The following is a 22,487-nucleotide window of genomic DNA, read 5'->3' on the forward strand; positions in this document are numbered from 1 at the left end:
CTCATTGTACATATTATATATTATATTGTATTTGCATCTCAACTTGTAGCACACTTCAGAGTGGTCGTTTCTTTGACGAGGATTGTATTATCAGTCCTATATTATTATTTATAATATGTATGTATTTTTATGTTTTCTGGTTTAAATAAGCTGATTATAATAAAATAATTGTATTTTTAATTGAATGATTCTAAATTGTACTAAAATTTAATGCCATAATAACTTATTTTATCTTTTGAGTGAAATATAAAATATGTCATTGTTGTCTTGAGCATCTCTCATTTTCAATTAACTAATAAATTATAGTTAACTCAATCAAGAGTTTCATTGTGAATTAGATTTAATTTTGTAATGCCCTACTATCCTACTAATATCCCATCCTACTAATATTATAAATGCGAAAGTTTGTGAGGATGTGTGTGTGTTTGTTACTCTTTCACGCAAATACTACTTAACCGATTACAATGAAATTTAGCACACATATAGAGGGTAACTTAGAATAACACATGGGATAGGTTTTATCCCGGAAATCCCACGGGAACGGGAACTATGTGGGATTTTCTTTGAAAACGCGGGCGAAGCCGCGAGCGGATAGCTTAACCAGATTATAACGTTGTAAATAAAACTAAAAGAAATAAATGTTCAATGGTTTAAAGTTCGTATTTTTATTTTCAAAATACAATCACTGTTCGCATCATGATAATATAATATAATGACCTATAAAGAAGTGCCATGTCCCCTAGTGGGGTAAGGGGCAGATGCATTATACATCTGTTTCACTGATCGATTTTCTTTAGGGACAAGCAGGTGAAGGCTGATCTTCTACTGTGTCTCTACTTCTTCTACTGTGTACTGTCGAAAGAAATGTCTCGGTCTGGAAGGAACCGAGACATTTTTTTTTCTTCGTCTCCACCGGGAATCGAACCCAGGACCCCTCGGTGCTACGCTCACGTGTCAACCACTGTACCAAGTAGGCTGCCAATGACCTATGTACATACAATTTTTATTATGAGCCAACGTAGTTAGGAAGGTACATGATGTTTCTAAAGAAATGTTAATAGTAGGTATAATAAATCTATAATATGAAAGAAAGTTGGGTTCACTAGTTATTTCAACTTATGAAGCGATTTTAAAAGATTTTTCCTATCTTAGATTTGTCAAATACATTAACGTTATTATTATTTATTATAATAGTAAAATTATTAAGTTTCAAAATATGCAAAACACATAAAAAATGTCTAGCTGGGCAGTCGATGTGAGCAACTAGTTTTAGCTAAGGAGTTTAGTTTTTAAACTAGAAAAAATCTTGTCAAACAGGAATATATAATAGTTTATTCTCGTTTTTTTGCTATCTAGGTTGGTAGGCCTTGATTATCGAAACTACTAATATTACTTGAATGATTTTAATCCACATAAATATACAGTAATAATATTATAAAGCTAAAGAGTTTGTTTGTTTGAACGCGCTAATCTTGGGAACTACTGGTCCGATTAGAAAAATTATTTCTGTGCTAGATAGCGCATTTATCGAGGAAGGAAGGCTATATTATATTATCATCTCGCTAAGACCAACAGGAGCGGAGTACTGGGGGTAAAACCGCAGGGCACAGCTAGTTAGAAATAAAACAAAATATCTACTTCATATAACTGTAATAGGTTTTAAGTTTTAACAAAAGTAAATACATTTTTTCTCACTCAAAATAATGACTTATTTTAAAAGAAGTATAATTAATCGGTGTTTTCTGTCGTTTTATCGTTCCAAAACTCGTTTTAATGTGACATTATAAATATTTTTGAGTACAGGATGTTTTATTTACCATCACTACAATATAGTATAAAACTTATTTAGACTAGGTAATATTATAAAGCTGAAGACTTTGTTTGTTTGAACGCGCTAATCTCAGGAACTACTCCGATTCCGGTCCGATTTGAAAAATAGAAGTAAAATGTACCTATCTAGGTACGTAGAAGTGATAAATATTACAAAATTTTATTCTTTATTCTATTCTTAAATTGTAATTTTACGATCCAGTTATTCGTGTTTTGTTATATTTAAATGCATTTATCATTATATTTTCACTGGATAGTTTCCAAACATCATACATACTTATTGAACAACGTTGTAAAATCTAAAATTAATATCCTACTAATATTATAAATGCGAAAGTTTGTGAGGATGTGTGTGTGTTTGTTACTCTTTCACGTAAATACTACTGAACCGATTACAATGAAATTTAGCACTCATATAGAGGGTAACTTGGATTAACACATAGAATAGGTTTTATCTCGGACATCCCACGGGAACGCGGGCGAAACCGTGGGCGGAAATCTAATAAAATATTCATTAAGCCGTGGTCAAATTCAAATTAATTTTTTTATCACTTAACTAATATACTATTAATATTTTATAAAGGTTACTCATTTAGAACATCCTTTAGACCCCGAAAACTCTTAAACACCATAAATTAATGACAAAATTAAAAAGAGAATTTTACATTAATTACAAATGTGTTTTATTTAGTCGTAACGATTGTGTCGTGTTGTGAAGTCGTGAATATGAAATGGTTATTGTCATTTCGAAGTAAAATCAATCAAATATTATGTGCTGTTACTCGTGAGTATCTATAAAAAACAATATTATTTATTTATCTATGTAAATAGTGAAGTTATTTCTGCCTTATGATTCATTAAAGGTATAAATTAAGAAAACTAATAAACTAACTATATTTTAATATATTGATGCACATTAGAGTCAATAGCCACAAGTCCACAACGACGTCTTTAATTTTTGTTTATCGGTAAATATTTTTATAATGATTTGCATGAAATTAGATGCAGTTTTCTGAATGTTTTCTTTAAAGAATAATTTAAAATGTTATAATCTGTAATGTCGGGTTGAAGCTAAGTAAAAGTAGATAATAGTACAATAAGATAAATGTTTTTTTTTTCAAAAAACTGTTCAGGCATTTGACCGCAATGTTATCATCAACCTACGGAAACAAATCAATAATACCTACCACAGACTAATAATAATATACTACGTATACAAATATTACCAATAATACTAAAAACGCAATTATTTTCATTACTATTCAGTCTTGTAACAAAAGTAGTTACATGAGTTCTAAATTGAGTCGTAAACAGATAATTTTTATTTCTTTCGACGTGGACCATCTGAATTAATATAATTATTAATAATACTTAGCACGATTTTATAGTTACATTATAAAATAGGCATAAATTTTTCCTTAAAACTTAAATTATTGAACTACCGTATACCTAGTTCCCGTTTCAGAGGAATTTCCGGGATAAAACCTATCCTACGTCCTTTCTCACTCCTCAATATTTCTGTACCAAATTTCATCCAATCTATTCACCCCCGTGGCTCCACTCCTGTTGGTCGTAGCGTGATGATACCTATAATATAGGTAGCCTATATAGCCTTCCTCGATGAATGGGCTATCTAACCCCGAAAGAATTTTTCAAATCGGACCAGTAGTTCCTGAGATTAGAGCGTTCAAACAAACAAACAAACTCTTCAGCTTTATAATATTAGTATAGATTTGTATGAAGAACCAATCCATACTAATATTATAAATGCGAAAGTAACTCTGTCTGTCTGTCTGTTACTCAATCACGCCTTAACTACTGAACCAATTTGCATGAAATTTGGTATAGAGATATTTTGATACCCGAGAAAGGACATAGGCTACTTTTTACCCCGGGACATAGGTTTTATCCCGGAAATCCCACGGGAACGGAAACTATGCGGGTTTTTCTTTAAAAACGCGGGTGAAGCCGCGGGCGGATAGCTAGTATTTAATAAATAACTTCTATAGTATAGTCTTTGATGACAAAATTGTAAGTAGTAGATACTTTTAGATTAAATTGTCGTCATTTTTATTTTAGAATAATAATTAATCTTTTTTATATGTATATTAATTATCTGATAGCTACCGCATTTACTAAAGAGTCAGACTTTTAATTATCACGTGAATACATTATTTTTTAAAGCATAATTGAAAACAAGAGACAAAATCCACAATTAACAAAATACGCAAATAAAAAAAAGTATATTTAGAGATTATTTACCCGAAGTTTTAAACACTATAAAACGAGCATCTTCAATTTCTCAAAGAAAAGCAAGGACAGGCGCTCAGTCTATTATTTTTAACTAGCTATATGCCCCGTGGTTTTACCCGCATTGCTCTGCTCCTGTTCAGTAGTTCCCGAGACCGGCGCGTTCAAACAAACAAACTCTTCGGCTTTATAATATTAGTAAAGATTGATCTCAATAACTGTAATTGCTGAAATAATTTCAAAATATCTTAAATAGTGACGAGTTTTTTCATCTTATTACATAATATTATATAAAAAGTAATTCAATTTTTTATGCACTCAATTACAAATAAATTACAAAAAAAATACAATTTAGAACTTTATCAAGAATTAACGTGTTTTTCAAGTTGTTAACTTGACTCTTTATTACGTGTTTTTCAAGTTGTTAACTAGACTAGATTAGTTCTAATAAAAAACCATCAAAATAACATTATGATAGCTTTTACAATTACGTTCTTTGAAGAAAACATGTTTTTTTTAAAGATGCTTTTATGGTCAGTGTGACATTAGAATAGAGTATAGACCACAACAACGGACCTCAAAAGGAAAAAGGAAAACACACAAAAGAAAACAAAAATAAAGTATTGTAAGAAATAACACGCGAGTCCTGGTTAAATATTAGTTTGAATGTAATAAGAATGTACTGCGATTCTACACAGCTACCTAATTGATGTAGGCAGTTGATAACAAAACGCAGCAAGTCAACGACTAATAGCAAAGTGAGGGTAGTTGGGTCGAACGTCGTATAAACAACATCCGAGCCCCTAGCACAGAACATAATAATATATACTCAAGGGAGACTGGCCTCTAGGCACGATTCGTACGAATAATAAATAATAAATAATAATAAAGCCATACTTAATATTATAAATGCGAAAGTAACTCTGTCTGTCTGTCTGTTACTCAATCACGCCTAAACTACTGAACCAATTTGCATGAAATTTGGTATGGAGATATTTTGATACCCGAGAAAGGACATAGGCTACCTTTTTTATTGCGAAATATGTACCACGGGCGAAGCCGGGGCGGACCTCTAGTAATAAATTATAGGACATTATTACCTACACAAATCGACCCAGTCCCACAGTAAGCTCAATTAAGGCTTGTGTTGTGGGTACTAGGCGACGATAAATATAATATTTAATAAATACATATATAGATAACACCCAGACCCAAGAACAAATAATTGAGTTCATCACACAAATATTTGCCCTGACCGGGGATCGAACCCGGGACCGTCGGCTCAGTAGGCAGTTACTTTACCACTGCGCCAACCACGTCGTCAAATGCGCCACGAGTCAAAGGAAAAGCTAAACATGTTTTGACAGGAAATAGTGACAATTATTCATCCAAAAAATCATTAAATCAAAAGTTACGTCTAACAGTATCATAATATTTTGATAAATTTTTAGTTCTTAACATTACGTTCTATCATAACAAACTTTTATACAAAAGGTGTTTGTTTACAGTATGTCTCCCAGTATTCAGCTATGGCAACAGTTTGGGGTGGATGTCCCCTATGGCCCTGTTATTGCAATCAAAGAACTCACCAAGAGGAGAACCACTCCCTGATATAGAGGTATAGCATATTATATAATAATATTTAATATAATATTTCAGGACAAATTTTCACACACGGCACAATCTGATCCCATACTAAGCTTTCGCTTGTGTTATGGAAACCAGATGGCTGATAAACACACATAATATATAATTTTTAAATAAATACTTATATAGATAATTAACACCCAGACACAGAGCAAACATCTATGTTCATCACACAAATATTTGCCCCGGATGGGAATCGAACCCACAACCTCTGTCTTGGAAGACAGGGCCACTACCAACCAAGCCAACCGCGGTCAGTCAACATACTCCTATTGTTTTATCATATTAGCTAGCAAACGTTGTGGCTTATGTTAAGGGTGCTTTTCCACCAGAGATGTGCGAGGATGTGTTGCGAAGTTGTGAAATGTCTTATGTTCTTAAACCTACCTTGCACACATTCCTCGCACTCACCTCTCGCTTGTTGTTTTTTATGGCAATTACACAGTATTACCATATTTCCTACAGTATGGCGACGAATGTACTTGTGCAGAGAAACGGAGGGGAACTGGCGGGGGGTCGGGTGACGCGGGCCGCTTAATGCAATCACGCTGAGTTTGCATTAACTATCGCGAAAGGACGACGCAGTCGTATTTTTTGTGTAATAATTTTATTACAATATTTCAGAAAGATTGTATTAATTGTATCTGTTGAATTAAAATCAAAGCTATGTATATGTTGTCATCATTATTTTCTAATCAGATTGTACATCCCAATGCGAATGCATTACTTAGTTAAATGGTATAATATACAATTAAGAACATCCAAAAATAAAGTGTCCACGTAAATAATATTTAGCAGTGCAATATCTGTAATTACATATTAAATTTATGAACAAATAATTACATCAGATTCAATAATCGCAATTATTTTGAATGTACATATGAATAAATGATTTCATCATAATATTAATAATCACAATTGTTTTATTTCCCATTTGTTGCAACCCTAGCGTATTTTCGTGTGGCAGCGTAAGTACCTACGCTGGCGGCGGCATCGCGCGACATCAAAGGCGATTCCTTACTGTAGGAAATAATATTGTAATACTGTGGCAATTGTCTGGATATCAGCCTTATGTCCTGCCAGACTTATTTGCTTATAACTTTGTTAGTCCGATCTATAAGTTGCTTTGGTTTATGAAAAATACTTATTTTTTTGACTTACTTACTTACTTACTCCTATGGCGCTGAAACCCCGAAGTGAGTCTTGGCCTCTGAGACGAGAACACTCCATCTAAATTATCAATGCCAATGGGTATTGGCATGGATGATTTAGTTTTATAAAAGAGCCTGTTTGCACACGTGTTAGAAGTGAAACTTCATTGGCAAGATTCAAAGACACCAAAATCGTCGCCTTACTCCATGACATGGCTACAATTCTAAAATAATTAATTAGTAAAATCATCAAAAAATATCTTTATTTTACAGATATCCTGGATGGCGTCTATCCCATATCTGGTGTCCGTTCCTCTTTACTATTTGTTAGCGTTTACAAGTGATAAATATGGAAGAAAAATAACATTACTTGTCTCTGCTGTTGTGGGATCTGTAAGTATTTTACTTGTATTGTATAATTATTATGGATTGATAGTTAGTTTTCTGATGCTTATATATCTTTACGTCGGTTATCATTTGTTGCACGGACACCCTGCGTAACAAAAAATTGTTAAATTTATATCGTACTAGCTTTCCGCCCGCGGCTTCGCCCGCGTTTTCAAAGAAAAACCCGTTCCCGTAGGATTTCCGGGATAAAACCTATCCTATGTCCTTTCTCGAGTATCAAAATATCTCTATACCAAATTTCATGCAAATTGGTTCAGTAGTTCAGGCGTGATTGAGTAACAGACAGACAGACAGAGTTACTTTCGCATTTATAATATTAGTATGGATTTTCCAAAGAGTTCTTTCTTCTTCTTCTGTCATCTTATTCTTATGTTATAAATTTTGTACCTAATGTTATAATAACCTAGCTTTCAGTAAAATGTTAGATACAATGTCCAATTATTTATACCTAGTTGCTCGATTAAATGTATTCATTGAGGAATAAACTATTATCTCCTTATTTCAAGGGTATCTGGATCCTCAAGCTATGCTCCACCAGCTTCTATGCGTTCATCATCGCCCGTAGTTTGATTGGGGTGATGATGGCACTATCCTTCGTCACCTGTCCCGTCTACATCAAAGAGATCAGTGAGAACAACGTCAGAGGAGTATTGGGATGCTTTGTATGTATCATTATTTATCCTAACGTTTTTTTTTACGTTGGAATCAGTTTTGCCAGTTTAATTATGATTTTACTCAATATAAATTGTTGTATAAATCTAGTTTGGCAGAACGAGCACAAAATCAACTCTGCCGTACTATCCTTTTAAATTTTTACTACTATTATAATAATGTAAACCCTTATGAATGAACTCTGAAGTTATTTTGAAATTGTTTATAAATTAAACTGTTTATATAGGTGCTGTGGTAAAATTTTCCATAAAACATGACCTTTAAATAGAACCTTGGAAAAGGTACCTATATTTACAAATTGTGGTATCTATATGTACATATTTATATGTAAATAATATTAAGTAAATAAAAGAAAGTCTTATTACACCTTTTTAACTCAAGAGCGGCCGAACCGATTTGAATGATTTCGTTCGTCTCCGCAAGGATAAGAATAATAAGCGATAAAATTTTGAAGTGAAGTTTTTAAGTGGTATCCACTTATAACACTTATTTTGAATTAATACCAAAAAAACAACCTAATTTTCAATCGAAAAGTCACCCGTCAAAATATCAGCTTTTTTCAAAAACTTGGGGTGCCTTTTATTCATTGAAATCTCTACTTTCATATGGTGTAAAAAAAAATAAACACCACCAATCCACCATACTAAATTTTCTCAGGAAATGCATACAAACAGTGTGATAATGAGCTTTTACTAAATCAGGCACATTTCTCGAACTCTATATCTTCTCTTGTATCTGCTTTTCGGTAATATTTCAAAAGAAAAATAATTATCTGTTCTAAGTTTAATATTTTACAGCATATTCAAAAGCAAAATGATGTCGATATAAACATTTCAGGTAGTTCGAGAAGTGTGCCTGATTTAGTAAAAAACCACTTATACCACTTATAGACCGTATACCGCTTATAAAGTACCCGTGAGAAGCCTGTGCATACAACTTGTTTTACACACATGACAGAAGTGAAACTTCTTTGGCAAGATTCAAATATACCAAAATCATCGCCTTAATCCATTTCAATTTGACTCTAAATGCCATAAAGATGTTTCATTTCAAAATCTCTATACATTATTACTATTATTTATCTCAATTCCAATACTCGGGTACCATCATAAGGAAAGTACCCGGCCCCCCTAGTCAAGTGTGCTGTAGATAACGTTTATCTACAGCCTACGTCAATCTCATACATTCGTAGTCTATTCTATTGAACGCTACGCTAACAGAAAGCCACTTGACTAGGGGGGCGGTTCTTTGGAAGGCTTACGTGGCGTGACGCAGAGGCCATTTAGAGAACTTTTTAATGTGTGGTGTTATATTATTAATGTTTACATTATTAATTGATTTATTTGCAGCCTGCCCTTTTCTACACCAGTGGTAGTTTGTTTAGCTACATCATAGGAGACTTGCTCAGTTACACTACAATACTTTCAGTGTGTGTAACAATATCTCTTGTTGGATTTCTGCTTTGTTTGTCCTTACCAGAATCTCCATCGTACCTTGTGAAGACTGGAAGAATTGAGGTAAGGGAGACGTATCTATTATAATATCCAAAGTATCCTACTAATATAATTCTGTGGTGTTTGGTATATACCTCGTAAGTGCAAAAATGGCCATTTTTTGTTTTTTGGCCATCTATACTGATAAAAACGTCCTCTTTCGTTTGGTCTATATCACATAAGCCTATTGATAGTAGAAATACCTTAAATAGGTTGTATCAAAACCACTTAAGTACAAAAAAAAAATATTTTTATTTGATACAAATATATTAATATAACTTAACATAGACTTGTAAAACGAATACTCAATCAACGAACGGCCATTTACAACGTAAGAGCACTTAACATAATTAGACCAAACTTGAATAATTATTATCATCACTTAACTTATTTGTACCAAATCAAATAAAATTATTTGTGAACTTAACAGGTCTTCTCTGAGTTCTCCCTTACTTAAATATAACGTTATTTGGCACATTATTTAAATCTTCAGACATTAGGTCTCAAGCCTATTATCTATAAAGAAACATGCATGTGATGCAAGATCTCTTAGACTTAGTGTGTTCAGAAACGTTTACCAATCTTTAAATCGATTTAAAGATTGGTAAACGTTTAAAAAGCCAAAAAACGATACCTACATGCACAAGGTTTGATTCTTTGTCTCTTCAAATTCATTCTTTCATGTCAGATTAGAATAGATTTAGAAAAATCGGAGCTTATGGCAACATTTCACTATAAAACTAAAAGATAAAAGCTGTTTGTTTACAGATTCCAAATTTAACTGCATCTGTAGCTTTTTATAAAAGAAACTTTGGACTTTTAATTTAAAAATCCGCAAAGTTACTACTAAACGAACATTCCATTATGTTATGTATGAAGGAATAGCTCAAAGAGGTGCGGATAAAATCGCATTATGCTTATGGCATTTTATTAACCGTTTGGCAGAAGAAGTAGAGTAGCTTATTTTATATTCAGTGTTTTCCAGGTCAAAAACGGTATAATATCTTGCCTGTTAAGCAGATATTGAAAGATTCATTCAAAAAAGAAACAGCACCATCTCCGTTCCCCGAGATAAATGAAAATGACCAGCAATCGCCATGATGTAAAATTAATTAATGAATCTGACTTCTTTCCATTTTCGAAACTATTGACTACCTACTCATTTTATCAAAAGAAATACTGCAACAGACAAAACTACATTTGGTTAGAACTGTATTTTCTGGTTGATGTATGAAATGTCTAATGACGTAGATTTTAAATACTTTTTGAGTGAAAATGAAGAGTTTCTGTATTTCTGGTTTAAGAGAACTGAGAAAAGATGAGGCCTCTAATGAGCCTATCAATATCGATGCTCTGAAATTCAAAGATATCTTAGATCTCCTGCCAATAAGTGATCCAATTTATGATATTATTATTTCAAATCATTGTCTCATGGTCCGACTAGAAACAATCTTATGACTTTCAGTGACAGTGATGACGACTATGAATGAATGTTGTAGTGGTACGTTTTACAAACAAATTTTATTTGACTGGATCCAGCTCGTAACTATTTGTATTTTTGACATTTTCTCACAAGGAGAAGACATGAGCAGTAATCACCATGCTTGCTCACTGCTGGTTGGTGATTTCAGACCATAATCCCGGTTGCCATCACGATGTTTTCCTGTTATTAGAAATGATGATGTTTTCTTGTTATAGAAGATGTATCTCTGGTTATTAGAGAATCTACTTATGCATCCGAAAAAGACACATTGGTACATGTCGGTTGATGGGATCGATCCCGCAGCATCTAGCACGGCAGGCAAGCGAACTACCGTGACTTCTGAACCACACACACACACACACACTACTTTTAGGATTTTACTTTGTAGAGAGAGTATCAGAGAATTGCATATTGCACGAAAATCACAATATTTCCTGGCTTTTTTATGAGTACTTATTTGTGGCAAATCACACTCCTATTCGTTTTTGTTTTTATATATGGTTAAATCTATTTGTATGGAAGACGTTTCCCCATAATATTTGTTTTTTAATGTCTGTTTATGTCTCCGTCGAAAAAAAGAAAAGAAAAATCCTTTCCATTAAGGTAAAAATAGGAATAAATACTAATTAAGAGTACAAATAAATATGCTCTAATCCACTTAAGTACACACGTTTTAGACATTTTCACATCATGTTCACATTTTTTCTTTTGGTACAAACATGTTAAGTAACAATTACTCTTGAACTAGAACATTTTTTTTATTTTTTTTGTAAGTGTTCAAAACTTGAACATAATAGACATTTAAATATCATAAATTTGTTTTACTCAAGTGTTTATTCCGATCTGTAGCAACAGGGTAGCAACCGTGAAAACTTTCAAACGCTCATACCCAAAAATCACCATTTTGCACTTAAGTGGTACGTACCAAATACCACAGAATTATAAATGCGAAAGTTTGTGAGGATGTGTGTGTGTGTGTGTATGTTACTTTTTCACGTAAAAACTACTGAACCGATTACAATGAAATTTAGCACACATATATAGGGTAACTTGGATTAACACATAGGGTAGGTTTTATCCTGGAAATCCCACGGGAACGGGAACGGCAACAGAAAGAAATCTATATATTTTACAATGTAATTTTATTAATTATGCAGTTAACACAAGACTGCATGGATACAGGTCAGACGACATACTGTATGTAGGTATTTATTAACATTAATAAAATTTATAGATTGCGAGGATTTTTATGCACACTGACATTTTTTACTGATTTATAATCTTCCTTATGGAAAAACTCGCACCTTATGATATTAAAGTACCTATAGCTTTAGGCGATAATAAATATAATGGCTAAAATATGATTTTTAGGAAGCCCAAAAAGTACTTCTTTGGTTAAGAAGACAATCAGTAGTAGACGATACAATTCAGCAAGAAATTGAATTGATTAAAGCAGAACAGAAAAATGATGAAATATCTAATAATGAATCGTCAATAAAGACAATTTGTAAGTACTAACTACATAGTATAGACTACAGGCCCCTGTTGAAAAATTATGGGTCATTTGAACCACCAGGTGACCTATCAAGAACGATATGAGAGTAGTACAGGTAGAGATTTTTTCCCCTTGTCTCCATGATTTTTGTACGGCGTTGCGAAATAATGGATTAAAAGCAGTATTGAAATAGTTTGACACAGATGCCATACAAAAATGGTGGTCCACAAAGTCGGAATTTATTTTTATTTTCCGACAATTGCCGGGGTAAATTTGGTCATTTGATTTTGTACAAATTTTTGTTTCAAATGACCCATAATTTTTTCAACATGGGCCTGTAGTCTATATAGTATTATCTGTGGCACTAATAATAGTATTACTAAACTTGCTATTGATATCAACGAATATACACACGTAATAAAAGGAGTAGCTAGTAATTGTAGTGACATGTTATAGTTTAAAAAGTGACGAATGTCGGATTAGAGACATTAATTATATTTTCAATCGATTTGTATTATTGCTATTTTTAACAGAATAAATACATGCAGATTTAAAGCCTCCAAGTATTTGGGCAGTACGTTAAGCGAACATCAAATCTTCGAATCTATTCCTATAATAATTCTAATACGATATTTTATATTTGATATGATAATATTTTATAATCAAATCAAATCAAATCAGTTTATTTGCATGCATATGGTCATACAAAGGTGTTAATATACAATATTTATACACATATACTGCCATTGTAAGGTTGGGTCGCCTAAGATCGCATATGCCGAAAATTTTATACGTACTGTATTTTTTATTTTATTTCTCATGATTCGATGTCGTTTTTCTGTTGCGGTCAACTGTAAATTGATGACAAAAAATATTGTTTAACCCATAATTTTTTGGTTTGCGTAGATGCTATCTATCTAAGCAAATTTAGAGCCTAAAAAGCAGACTTTTTTCGACTTACCATAGTGAAGAAAATAACAGTTCGGCCGAAGATCGGACTATGTAGTATCTTCACTTCTATGCGTTTAATAATAATGTTAATATTAGGAAAACATCCGGACTTACGTCCATACATTGAGCATCAATGATTGAGTCAGGAAATTCCTCAAAAAATTTGACAAAGAAGTTTTTTTTTATTCCGTTTTTTTAGTCCGGTCTTCCCTCCTCATCCTAATTAAGTTTCTCAAACTTTTATCCTCCGTGTTCTAGGACTAAATAATGAAAATGTACCTAAGGTCTGATAGTCATAGCGTCATTGGATAGTTAAATATATTAAAAGTTAATAATTATTGCGCATTATTGCATAAGGCGCAGTCAAGAGCTAAACTTCGGTCCGATCTTCGGCATTGGGAGGGAAGATCGGATCTTGGGTTGTGAACGTCCTAGGCGTAATCAAAGTATACAGATGGAAAGAGGATTCGCTAATTCTGCCCCAAAATAATTAATTACATTATTTCAATGAAAGTACTCTCCACAATGAGCCATCAAAATTTTGTAGGTAAGATCGGATCGACGATTTTCGCCACAAAATACACCTTTTCTGCTGAATCACCTGTGTACACGTCCCGTCTGGTCGCTGGCCGGCCGCAGAGTGAAGAGAGGGGCAGAACAAAATGGCGGATCTAGTAGTGTTGGTAGCAGTAGAGAATATTGCCTAGTTTGCGAGTTATTCCATGCATCCGATCTTATGTCACATCCGATCTTAGGCGACCCAACCTTAAATGGCGTGCAAAAATTTTTTTATAATACTTCCTGTGTTGTTAGAAAGTCAGTTATTTACTCGGAATTATTACATTGCACATTTTATTATAAAAATTAAGAGACACATATTTACAAATGTCGTTATAAATACATTAGGTTCATCATCATGAGCCAATCGAATATTTTCCCACTGCTGGAATACGGGCTTCTAATAAGGGTACAGGCCATAATCCACCACGCTGGCCAAGTGCAGATTGTGCAGATGTCAAACTTTCGAACTTTACATTCTTCGACATGACGGTTTCCTCACCATGTTTCCTTGATCGTTCGAGCAGTGGTGTTGTTATAACACACGCAGACAAATTAAAAAATCAATTTATTTACTACACGCTCGTCTAATCTCAAACCACTACTGTACCTAGGTTTATAGAATCTATACTTTTCAGTGATCGATCGCATTCTCTTCAGAGCCTTTCAAATAGCCATGATGGCGGCTTTAGCTCGAGAGGTCTGTGGAGCTGTACCAGTTATCAATTTTGCTGGAAACATCTTCCAAGAAGCAGCTTCTGGAACTAAACTGGTGTTGAATCCCAATCAACAAGCAATGATGCTGGGTTCTGTGCAATGTTTAGGATCGATTCTTGCGTCTAGCCTTGTGGAGAAATGTGGAAGAAGAGTGAGTAATTTTGATAATAAATGAATGTATTTGATTGAGAAAAAATTTTGTATAGATAAAGTGCCTAGTCGATCTAAAATAGCCCTTGATATATTATGCAACCATGATGGAGCAATGCAACCATGCAACAGAAAATAATATCAATTTAAAACTAATTTGAAGCGATACAAAAAAAGATGCTAATTTGAATCAGCTTTAAAATAAGCCTATAGAAAGAGAAATAGAAAGCAAGCTCAGATATTTGTTATTGAATATGAATCAATTATAAACAAACAATACACAACAAACCGGAATTTGTCAGATAAAACATAAATTAATATTCGTCTTGCAGAAACAGTTTCATCGTGATCTGTTACTTTTATTAATTTTTCAATGTAACCTTTTTATACGCTTAAAATTTTTTTCAGCCTCTTCTCTTCATAACCTGCATCATATCAGGGTTAAGCATGTGCCTGCTGGCGTCGTGGTTCGTTCTCAAGGACCATAACATCGACGCACCGTCCTGGATCCCAGTGACCACCTTATGTATTTGTATCTTTTGTGATTCAGCTGGTTTGCTGCCTCTTGGAACCGTTATAACGGGCGAAATCTTCTCTTTTAAGGTATATATTAAATACTAATTCTTTAGAATATAAATCAAATATCTTTCAATCGGACGGAGACATAATAAAATAGTTAAAATTTGTGGTAATTATATTATAGTTTTGGGTAATCTCTGAATCTACTGAACCGATTTTTAATATTCTTTTACCAATAGAATACATTATCACTGAGAGAATATAAATCAAATATCTTTCAATCGGAAGGAGACATAATAAAATAGTTAAAATTTGTGGTAATTATATTATAGTTTGGGGTAATCTCTGAATCTACTGAACCGATTTTTAATATTCTTTTACCAATAGAATACATTAGTGATTATCACTGAGAGAATATAAATCAAATATCTTTCAATCGGAAGGAGACATAATAAAATAGTTAAAATTTGTGGTAATTATATTATAGTTTGGGGTAATCTCTGAATCTACTGAACCGATTTTTAATATTCTTTTACCAAAAGAATACATTATCACTGAGTGTAGAGCTATATTTTATTTTGTTTTTGTCGAGTCGGCAGGCGAAGCCGGGACGAGCAGCTAGTGTTTTTTAATAAAGATGTTCTTAAATATAGTGTCTACGGGAATTGTTTTCAATCCCTGTATTGAGATGTACCTTCTTATTTAGATATACTTCTTTAGGTTAGTTAATTGAAAATTCTCTTTGGATATGTGTAATGTGTTACTATGTAAGCAACAGACTGATATCTCATAATGTCATTTTTATCACTTAGCGACAATTGAAAGATTTTATCAATGTACCTATTTGACGGAAGTTGAGAAAAACATGGTTAATTTCATGATAATAGAGATAAGACTATGGATGGATGCGTCATTAGTTTTTTTGGCAATTTTATAGATAAAATGGAAATTCTTAAAATAGCTGATCTTATCAAACAATCACTACTGATAGATTTTATAGTACTCATACTCCGTACCAACTTTATTCTTTCTAGCTCTCGTAACTCTCGCAGTTACCCTCTCAATTATTTAATCAGTGAACTGCTAAGAATGGCTAAGTCGATCTGTTTATTTAAAACTCTAAAGATTTTTAACATTGATATGATAATAATTTATGGAATAACTTAAGACAGAAGGTCCCTTAAATAGGGACAAAATACGTTAACCGACTTCGTATTACATGGATCTCACAACTTTTTCCGGTAGTAAAACTGAGCAGCGATACTTGGCTCATTTACAGGATTTTGGATGGCGTTTATTATTCTAATTTCATGTAAACTTATCTTTCAGTATCGTGGGACAGTGCTTGCAACGTCCATGGCCTTCGCATCGCTCATAGACTTCTTCCAAGTTCTTTTCTTCAAGCTCCTTGCCGGAGCAATTGGTGTGAAGGTTCCCTTCTACATATTTGGTGCTATGTGCTTACTGACCGCATTGTATGTGATTGTTAGTGTACCGGAGACCAAAACTAGACCATTGGATGAAATTTATGACGATTTGAGAACCAAAAAGGAGAAGAGGGAATTAGCAGCGCAGACCGAAGATACATCTAGATTTTAAGTGACGGACCTGTTTGGTAGAAGTGATTGTATGAAATTATATAAATGCGTGTGTAATAATGATATAGGTAATTTTAAAATATAGTGACTGCTAGAAATGTTATTATGTGACTGTAGTTTATAGGCATTCAGATTGCTAGTAAAAATGCATTGAATCTCAAGTGTAAAGAAATGAATAGAACGAGCGAAATCATGCCGCCTCATAAAGTTTTGATTGTATTATCTATAATTCGAACAACATGAAATTCGGATCACGTGTTCTTGATGTATCAATGGTAAAGGAGGATGGCCACATATGACCTGAATGCGAACATTAATCATCGGTGTATCAAAAAATAGTAATTTATGCGTGCTTTTACAAACGGGGTCTAAATTATTTTTTTCGGGCCGGGAAAATGTTATGTATTATTAATAAATAAACTCAAATTCATAACATTGTTTGAACGCATCCAAACGTCTTTCATTTTTACCTGTGTCATGCGTTTCGTTTTCACAGCGCAGCGGGAGTTAATTAGCGATTACGTTTAAAAAAATACTAGAATAATAATATATATTTCTTTGTTTTATTTCACCTATCATATTTTATAGCAAAAACAGTAAGAAAGATATAATTTATAGATTTAAAAAATATTTTTTGCCATAAATACATTTAATAATATACTTAAAATATGTAAAACGGAACGTATTTTTTACCGGCATAATAGACACAAAGGTTAGATGACACATGACATGACTGACGCGTAGCTGAAAAACATGATTCTGTTTATTATTTGTCACTACAGTGTTGTATTGGCTTATATAACAATCAAATAAATAACATAGGCTACGTCGTCCACCCTTAGAATTTAGTTATGGCTGTAGGTATAACTCTAAACCATATTCATTATATACGTAGCCATAACCTCAAAAATGGCAAATTATGTAAAAATTCTAAGCTCCACCACTTTCAAATAATATATTTGCAATGTGGGATTGCTAAGGGTGGTTAGGCGAACCATTTAAGCCCTATATTAATCATGGTCGCGACATTTCATTGTCAGGTCTTGGTATGTATGGGCAGTGGCCGATGTCCTTTGATTGGAAGGATGTTTCTCTCTGATAATAATTTATGAGACTTTAAGATATAAAATTTTCAAAAGCAGTAAGAACAATAATTTAATTAATTATTAATGATATAATATTATATCCATTTGCGAATAAGACAAATTTAATTGCAGTATCGATATGAATGTAAAGACCTTTAACAATAGTAGATATTCTTATTTCTGTGTAAATAAATACATGATTGTCTGGAATTATTCAGAATATGGTAAAATCATTGATTATTTTCGTATTTTATATTGTAATTTATGTATTGATAAGTACCTAGTTATTAAATTGTTAAAATAAGCGTATCTACAGTATTTTATTTATTGCCTTACCTACTTTACTTTTCCACAGCAAAATTTTACATAATTATATGTAATTTGAAAATCTGGATTATATTTAATTTATAATGAGTTAAATCAAAGTAAATAAACAATATTGTAGCATTTAATATTATATTAATTTAATGTTTAAGTTTGGTACATTTTTTTTATACCAATAAAAAGCATGTATTGCATATTTAAATTTATAAATCGCAAAATTTGTTCGACCAATTTTCCATCTCCATGTAGGAAGAACTTTACAATGTAACGGTGCTTTTACATTAAACGAACATAGAACTAGAGATCTATCTCTGCTCTTGCTCTAGCAAGAGCATTATTTCGTGATCTTTTAGTGTAAACGAATACTTGTATTCAGTGATGTTCGGTATGAGAATATTGCATAGAATCTTTCTGAACGCACTAACAACAACGAAAGAATGCTTTTGCTCTAGCTCTAAGTTTACACTAAAAAAAATGACATAGTGGGGTTATGAGCATTCGCTCGTTTGGTGTAAATGCACCGTTACATAAACTATGGAGGTATCAATTACGCATGTCATTCTTAATCGCTAAATCAACTGAGAAAAATAGCTAATAATTGCTCCCAATTAACAATTTGAAATGATAGCATGATCATTATTTTAATTGAAATGCTTCTTCTCTAATTAATAGAAAGGCATTTTAATTTAAATCGTGTTCGAACTAAATGAACAAACAAATACAAAATGAACCTACTTCATAATAGTTAAGGTTGGAACTTTGAAGTAAAACTAATTTTTCCAAAACTTATCTACACCGTTTGAAGTAAAGCTGTTTTATAATCACAAAGAAAACGCACTCACAATATCAAGGATAATATTAAAAATGTAGAAGTAGAAGATACATATAATAATTCCTAATTGTATTTGATTTAAAACTTTTTTTGTTAAGGATATTATTATTAAGGACCACTAGGCACAAATAAAACATAATATGAAACTAGGTGTATAAACTATAATATTAAACACGATGATATGTTAATCAAATTAGATTTAACAAAAAATTACTTGCGATACATAAGTAACTACCAGATACTTGTAATAAGAATGGTTGATTACAATATTTAATTGCCAGTTTTAGGGCCGATTTCTCAATGCTTGGATAAAACTTATCCGTCCAATAAAGTATTACACGATAATTGTAAACTGTAAAATACGGGCAATTAGAATACGTTTTTAAAATGGTAGTTTTATACATTATTCGATGAATAAGTTTTAACCAAGGATTGAATAATCAGCCCTTAATAGTATTTTATTTTGGATCATTTAATGCAAATTGTAACAACACTATAACATAAGTGGTAACAGTTTGGACCAGTCCCACGGGTAAAGTCGCGTCAAAAGTAAAGAGGCCGTATAGCATGTACTTCCTGAACGACGCTTTGTTTGTTCTCACTATATTCTTGTATAGTTTTGACTCTCCTGTAACAATATTCCCCACATTAAAGTCAAAGCCTCTATGTCACAACAAGTTCAGAATATTAGGGATAAGAAATTTTTATTAATCTTAACTAACATAAAAATAACTAAATAGCTCTCTCTGTCTGTCTCTCAAAAAGATACTACTTTACATCTCAACGACAATGCGATTTATATGAAATTGAAAGGTAAGAAAAAGGCTAAGGCTTAAGGCCTAAGGCCGCGTATCCATCTGCAAGAAAACTTCCGCAAGAAATGTCCCACAGTCTGTCTGACAGCAGCTTGCAAGTCTACTTGCAGGTGGAAACGCGGGCTTACACTTTCAAGCTGCTGTCAGACAGACTGTCGGACATTTCTTGCGGAAGTCTTCTTGCAGATGGAAACGCGGTCTAAGAAAAGACGTGTGACAATGACACACAATACGGGAATAAATTTCAATTAATTATAACATATCTAGATATGAGTTTAGTTGTGAAGTGAGAAAAAGCACAGCTGACAGCTTGAAACGGGTGATGGAGGAAGTGTTGATTAGTTTTAAGAACGATGTAAAACTTATGATAATAGTCCATTGAAATGTTACATTTTTTAGGCCTAACTTTGCGTTTTTAGAGGACGCAATTTTATTTTTGTGATGTGTAGGGGGGGTCAGTGTGAAGCTAAAACCAAGTTTGTGGGGTCGCCACCCTTGTCCCACGGCCGCCATCTTGAAAATAGCGGCTGAAATGGTTTTTACGATATAACTCTTAAACTATTTATCTGATAAAAAAAATTGTTAACAATATTTGTTGCAAATTAAATTTTCTACAAATTTGGCCCCGTAACTTATTGTCGTAGAACTAGAAATAAAAAAGTTATAAGGGAAAATGTTCAGAAGTTAGAGATATTTATATTTATCAATAAAACTTTTTTTATCATTTTACGAAAATATGACATAAGACCACTTTTGTAGATTGTTTTTCGAGGAACAACTTTTATATACAACATTTTTTTTTGTATAGCTAAGAGTACTGAAAAATAGTACTCACTTCGGAGCGCTGTAAAACCTTAGCTATTTACTTAATGAAAAAATGTTGTATATAAAGCTGCAGTGAAAATTGTTTTTAAAACTCGTCACTGAGTGCCTCTGAATATATTATATTTGTCCAATAATGTTTACTTTACGTAGTCAGTTTTTCTCAGTAATCATAAGATTTGACCAACAGGTGCCAACAGTTTTCAAGAGGACTACATTATTAGTCATTTTTCAAAGCAAATCTTTTTTGCAACTATTTTCTGTTGTGAAAGCAACAAACCTACCAACTGGGATTTCACTAGACATACGATAGGTGCATTCCTGGTCAATACTTATAATGTTCTTATAAAATTCTTCACATGATTTGACAAGAACAATGATATTCATTAGGTTCTTCAGCATCCAGATAGTTACAAAAACTTGAATTGTCTTTTCGAGTTCCTGAAAGAAAAAGAGAACATTATTTACCAAAATCACAATAGGTATATATGCAGTTAATAATTGATATAAAACTGAAACTATAAAATGCGTAACTTACAAATTTATAGATATAATGCCCTAGTTTCGTCAATTCTATGTATATTTGAATATAATTCAATGTGTGTATAAATGTGTCGAAGACCAGCCAAAATATCTGCAAAAACATAAAATAATTTATCAATTTCAAACAACGTAGACTCATTTAGAAAGATAATATTATATAAAGTTTGTTTGGAAGAGAATAAAATTCTAGTAGAAATAGATGAATAAGTAGTTGAAAACCCTTAAAAAAATAATGCGTGAATTAAATAAAAAAAAGGCGTACGTAAATCTACTCCTTTGATAACTTCAGCCAAAGTGATTGTATTTTATTTTTCACAATATAGTACATTAATATTACCGGCATTTGAAAGATCTTCTTATAATACTCGTACGCCTTCAAAATATCCAAGTAACTAACGAACATTGATTCGTAAACGTGACACCCCTTATCCTTCTTGCTAATATCATCTTCGTGGCTTCTTAAGTACTCCAAACGTTCACTCCAATAACACATAACTTTGTTCATCAATTTCAAAAGCCGAAACGCGGCACATATTTTGATATCAAAGTAAATATTCGAAAATATAATGAAAAACATACTATATGTAAAATGGGACATGTACATATAGAAGATAATCAGATTGAAGAAGACAAATGCAAAGATAAGGCAGAAAAGTTGAATCCAGTTCCAAATAGCAAAACTTTTTAACTTGCTGTTAAACGAGAGAGTGTTAGAGGCCTTTTGAATGGACAAGATGAATTGTATATAGCTGTCAGAACAAAGAACGTTGTTGATATAGATCAAAATCATGCCAATTATATTAAGAAGCATATTCATGTAAATAAAAGCGGTCAATGGAGCATTAATAACCTCTATGAACTCCGATGTATAGATTTCCAAGGAAAGAAACAAAGATGTCATAACGAAGCATATTACACTGTAGGTACGGCTGTTATTATAAATAAAATTATTTTTAACTCTGTACATAGAGTGAAGGAAAATGGTTTCCAAAATTTGTAGAGGCAGTAGCGATGACTGAAAATCTTCGTCGATGTAATTTGAAAGAAACTCATTCGTATTTGTTGACATTTTGAACTACCATGAAAAATGTAATAACATCAAACTGATATGGACTATAGTTATTGAAAATATTTTTCGTAATTT

At 32.5% G+C, this 22,487-nt stretch overlaps 3 protein-coding genes across 3 annotated transcripts in view; 2 read left to right on the plus strand and 1 right to left on the minus strand.

Annotated features, from left to right (window-relative positions):
* LOC149897470 (serine protease inhibitor dipetalogastin) overlaps positions 1–22,487 on the plus strand; it is a 211,886-nt gene that overhangs the window by 137,315 nt on the left and 52,084 nt on the right. The gene's annotated exons all lie outside the window — the stretch shown is intronic.
* LOC149897478 (facilitated trehalose transporter Tret1-like) lies at positions 2,518–17,196 on the plus strand. The gene is made up of 9 exons (XM_090116002.1): positions 2,518–2,614; positions 5,589–5,698; positions 7,152–7,271; positions 7,793–7,948; positions 9,308–9,475; positions 12,306–12,441; positions 14,577–14,806; positions 15,214–15,408; positions 16,654–17,196. Exons 1-9 carry the CDS (start codon positions 2,557–2,559, stop codon positions 16,921–16,923), a joined length of 1,443 nt encoding a protein of 480 aa, XP_089972128.1. The 5' UTR covers positions 2,518–2,556; the 3' UTR covers positions 16,924–17,196.
* LOC149897479 (uncharacterized) lies at positions 19,446–22,412 on the minus strand. Its single transcript, XM_090116509.1, has 4 exons — positions 21,681–22,412; positions 21,339–21,434; positions 21,085–21,241; positions 19,446–19,791 (listed from the first exon to the last, which is right to left on the minus strand). Exons 1-4 carry the CDS (start codon positions 22,410–22,412, stop codon positions 19,622–19,624), a joined length of 1,155 nt encoding a protein of 384 aa, XP_089972635.1. The 3' UTR covers positions 19,446–19,621.

The sequence above is a fragment of the Colias eurytheme genome, chromosome 25 (genome assembly GCF_061535395.1).
Source record: "Colias eurytheme isolate Ceu_HAF_F1 chromosome 25, ilColEury1 Martin Lab GWU primary, whole genome shotgun sequence".
Taxonomy (NCBI): Eukaryota; Metazoa; Arthropoda; class Insecta; order Lepidoptera; family Pieridae; genus Colias; species Colias eurytheme.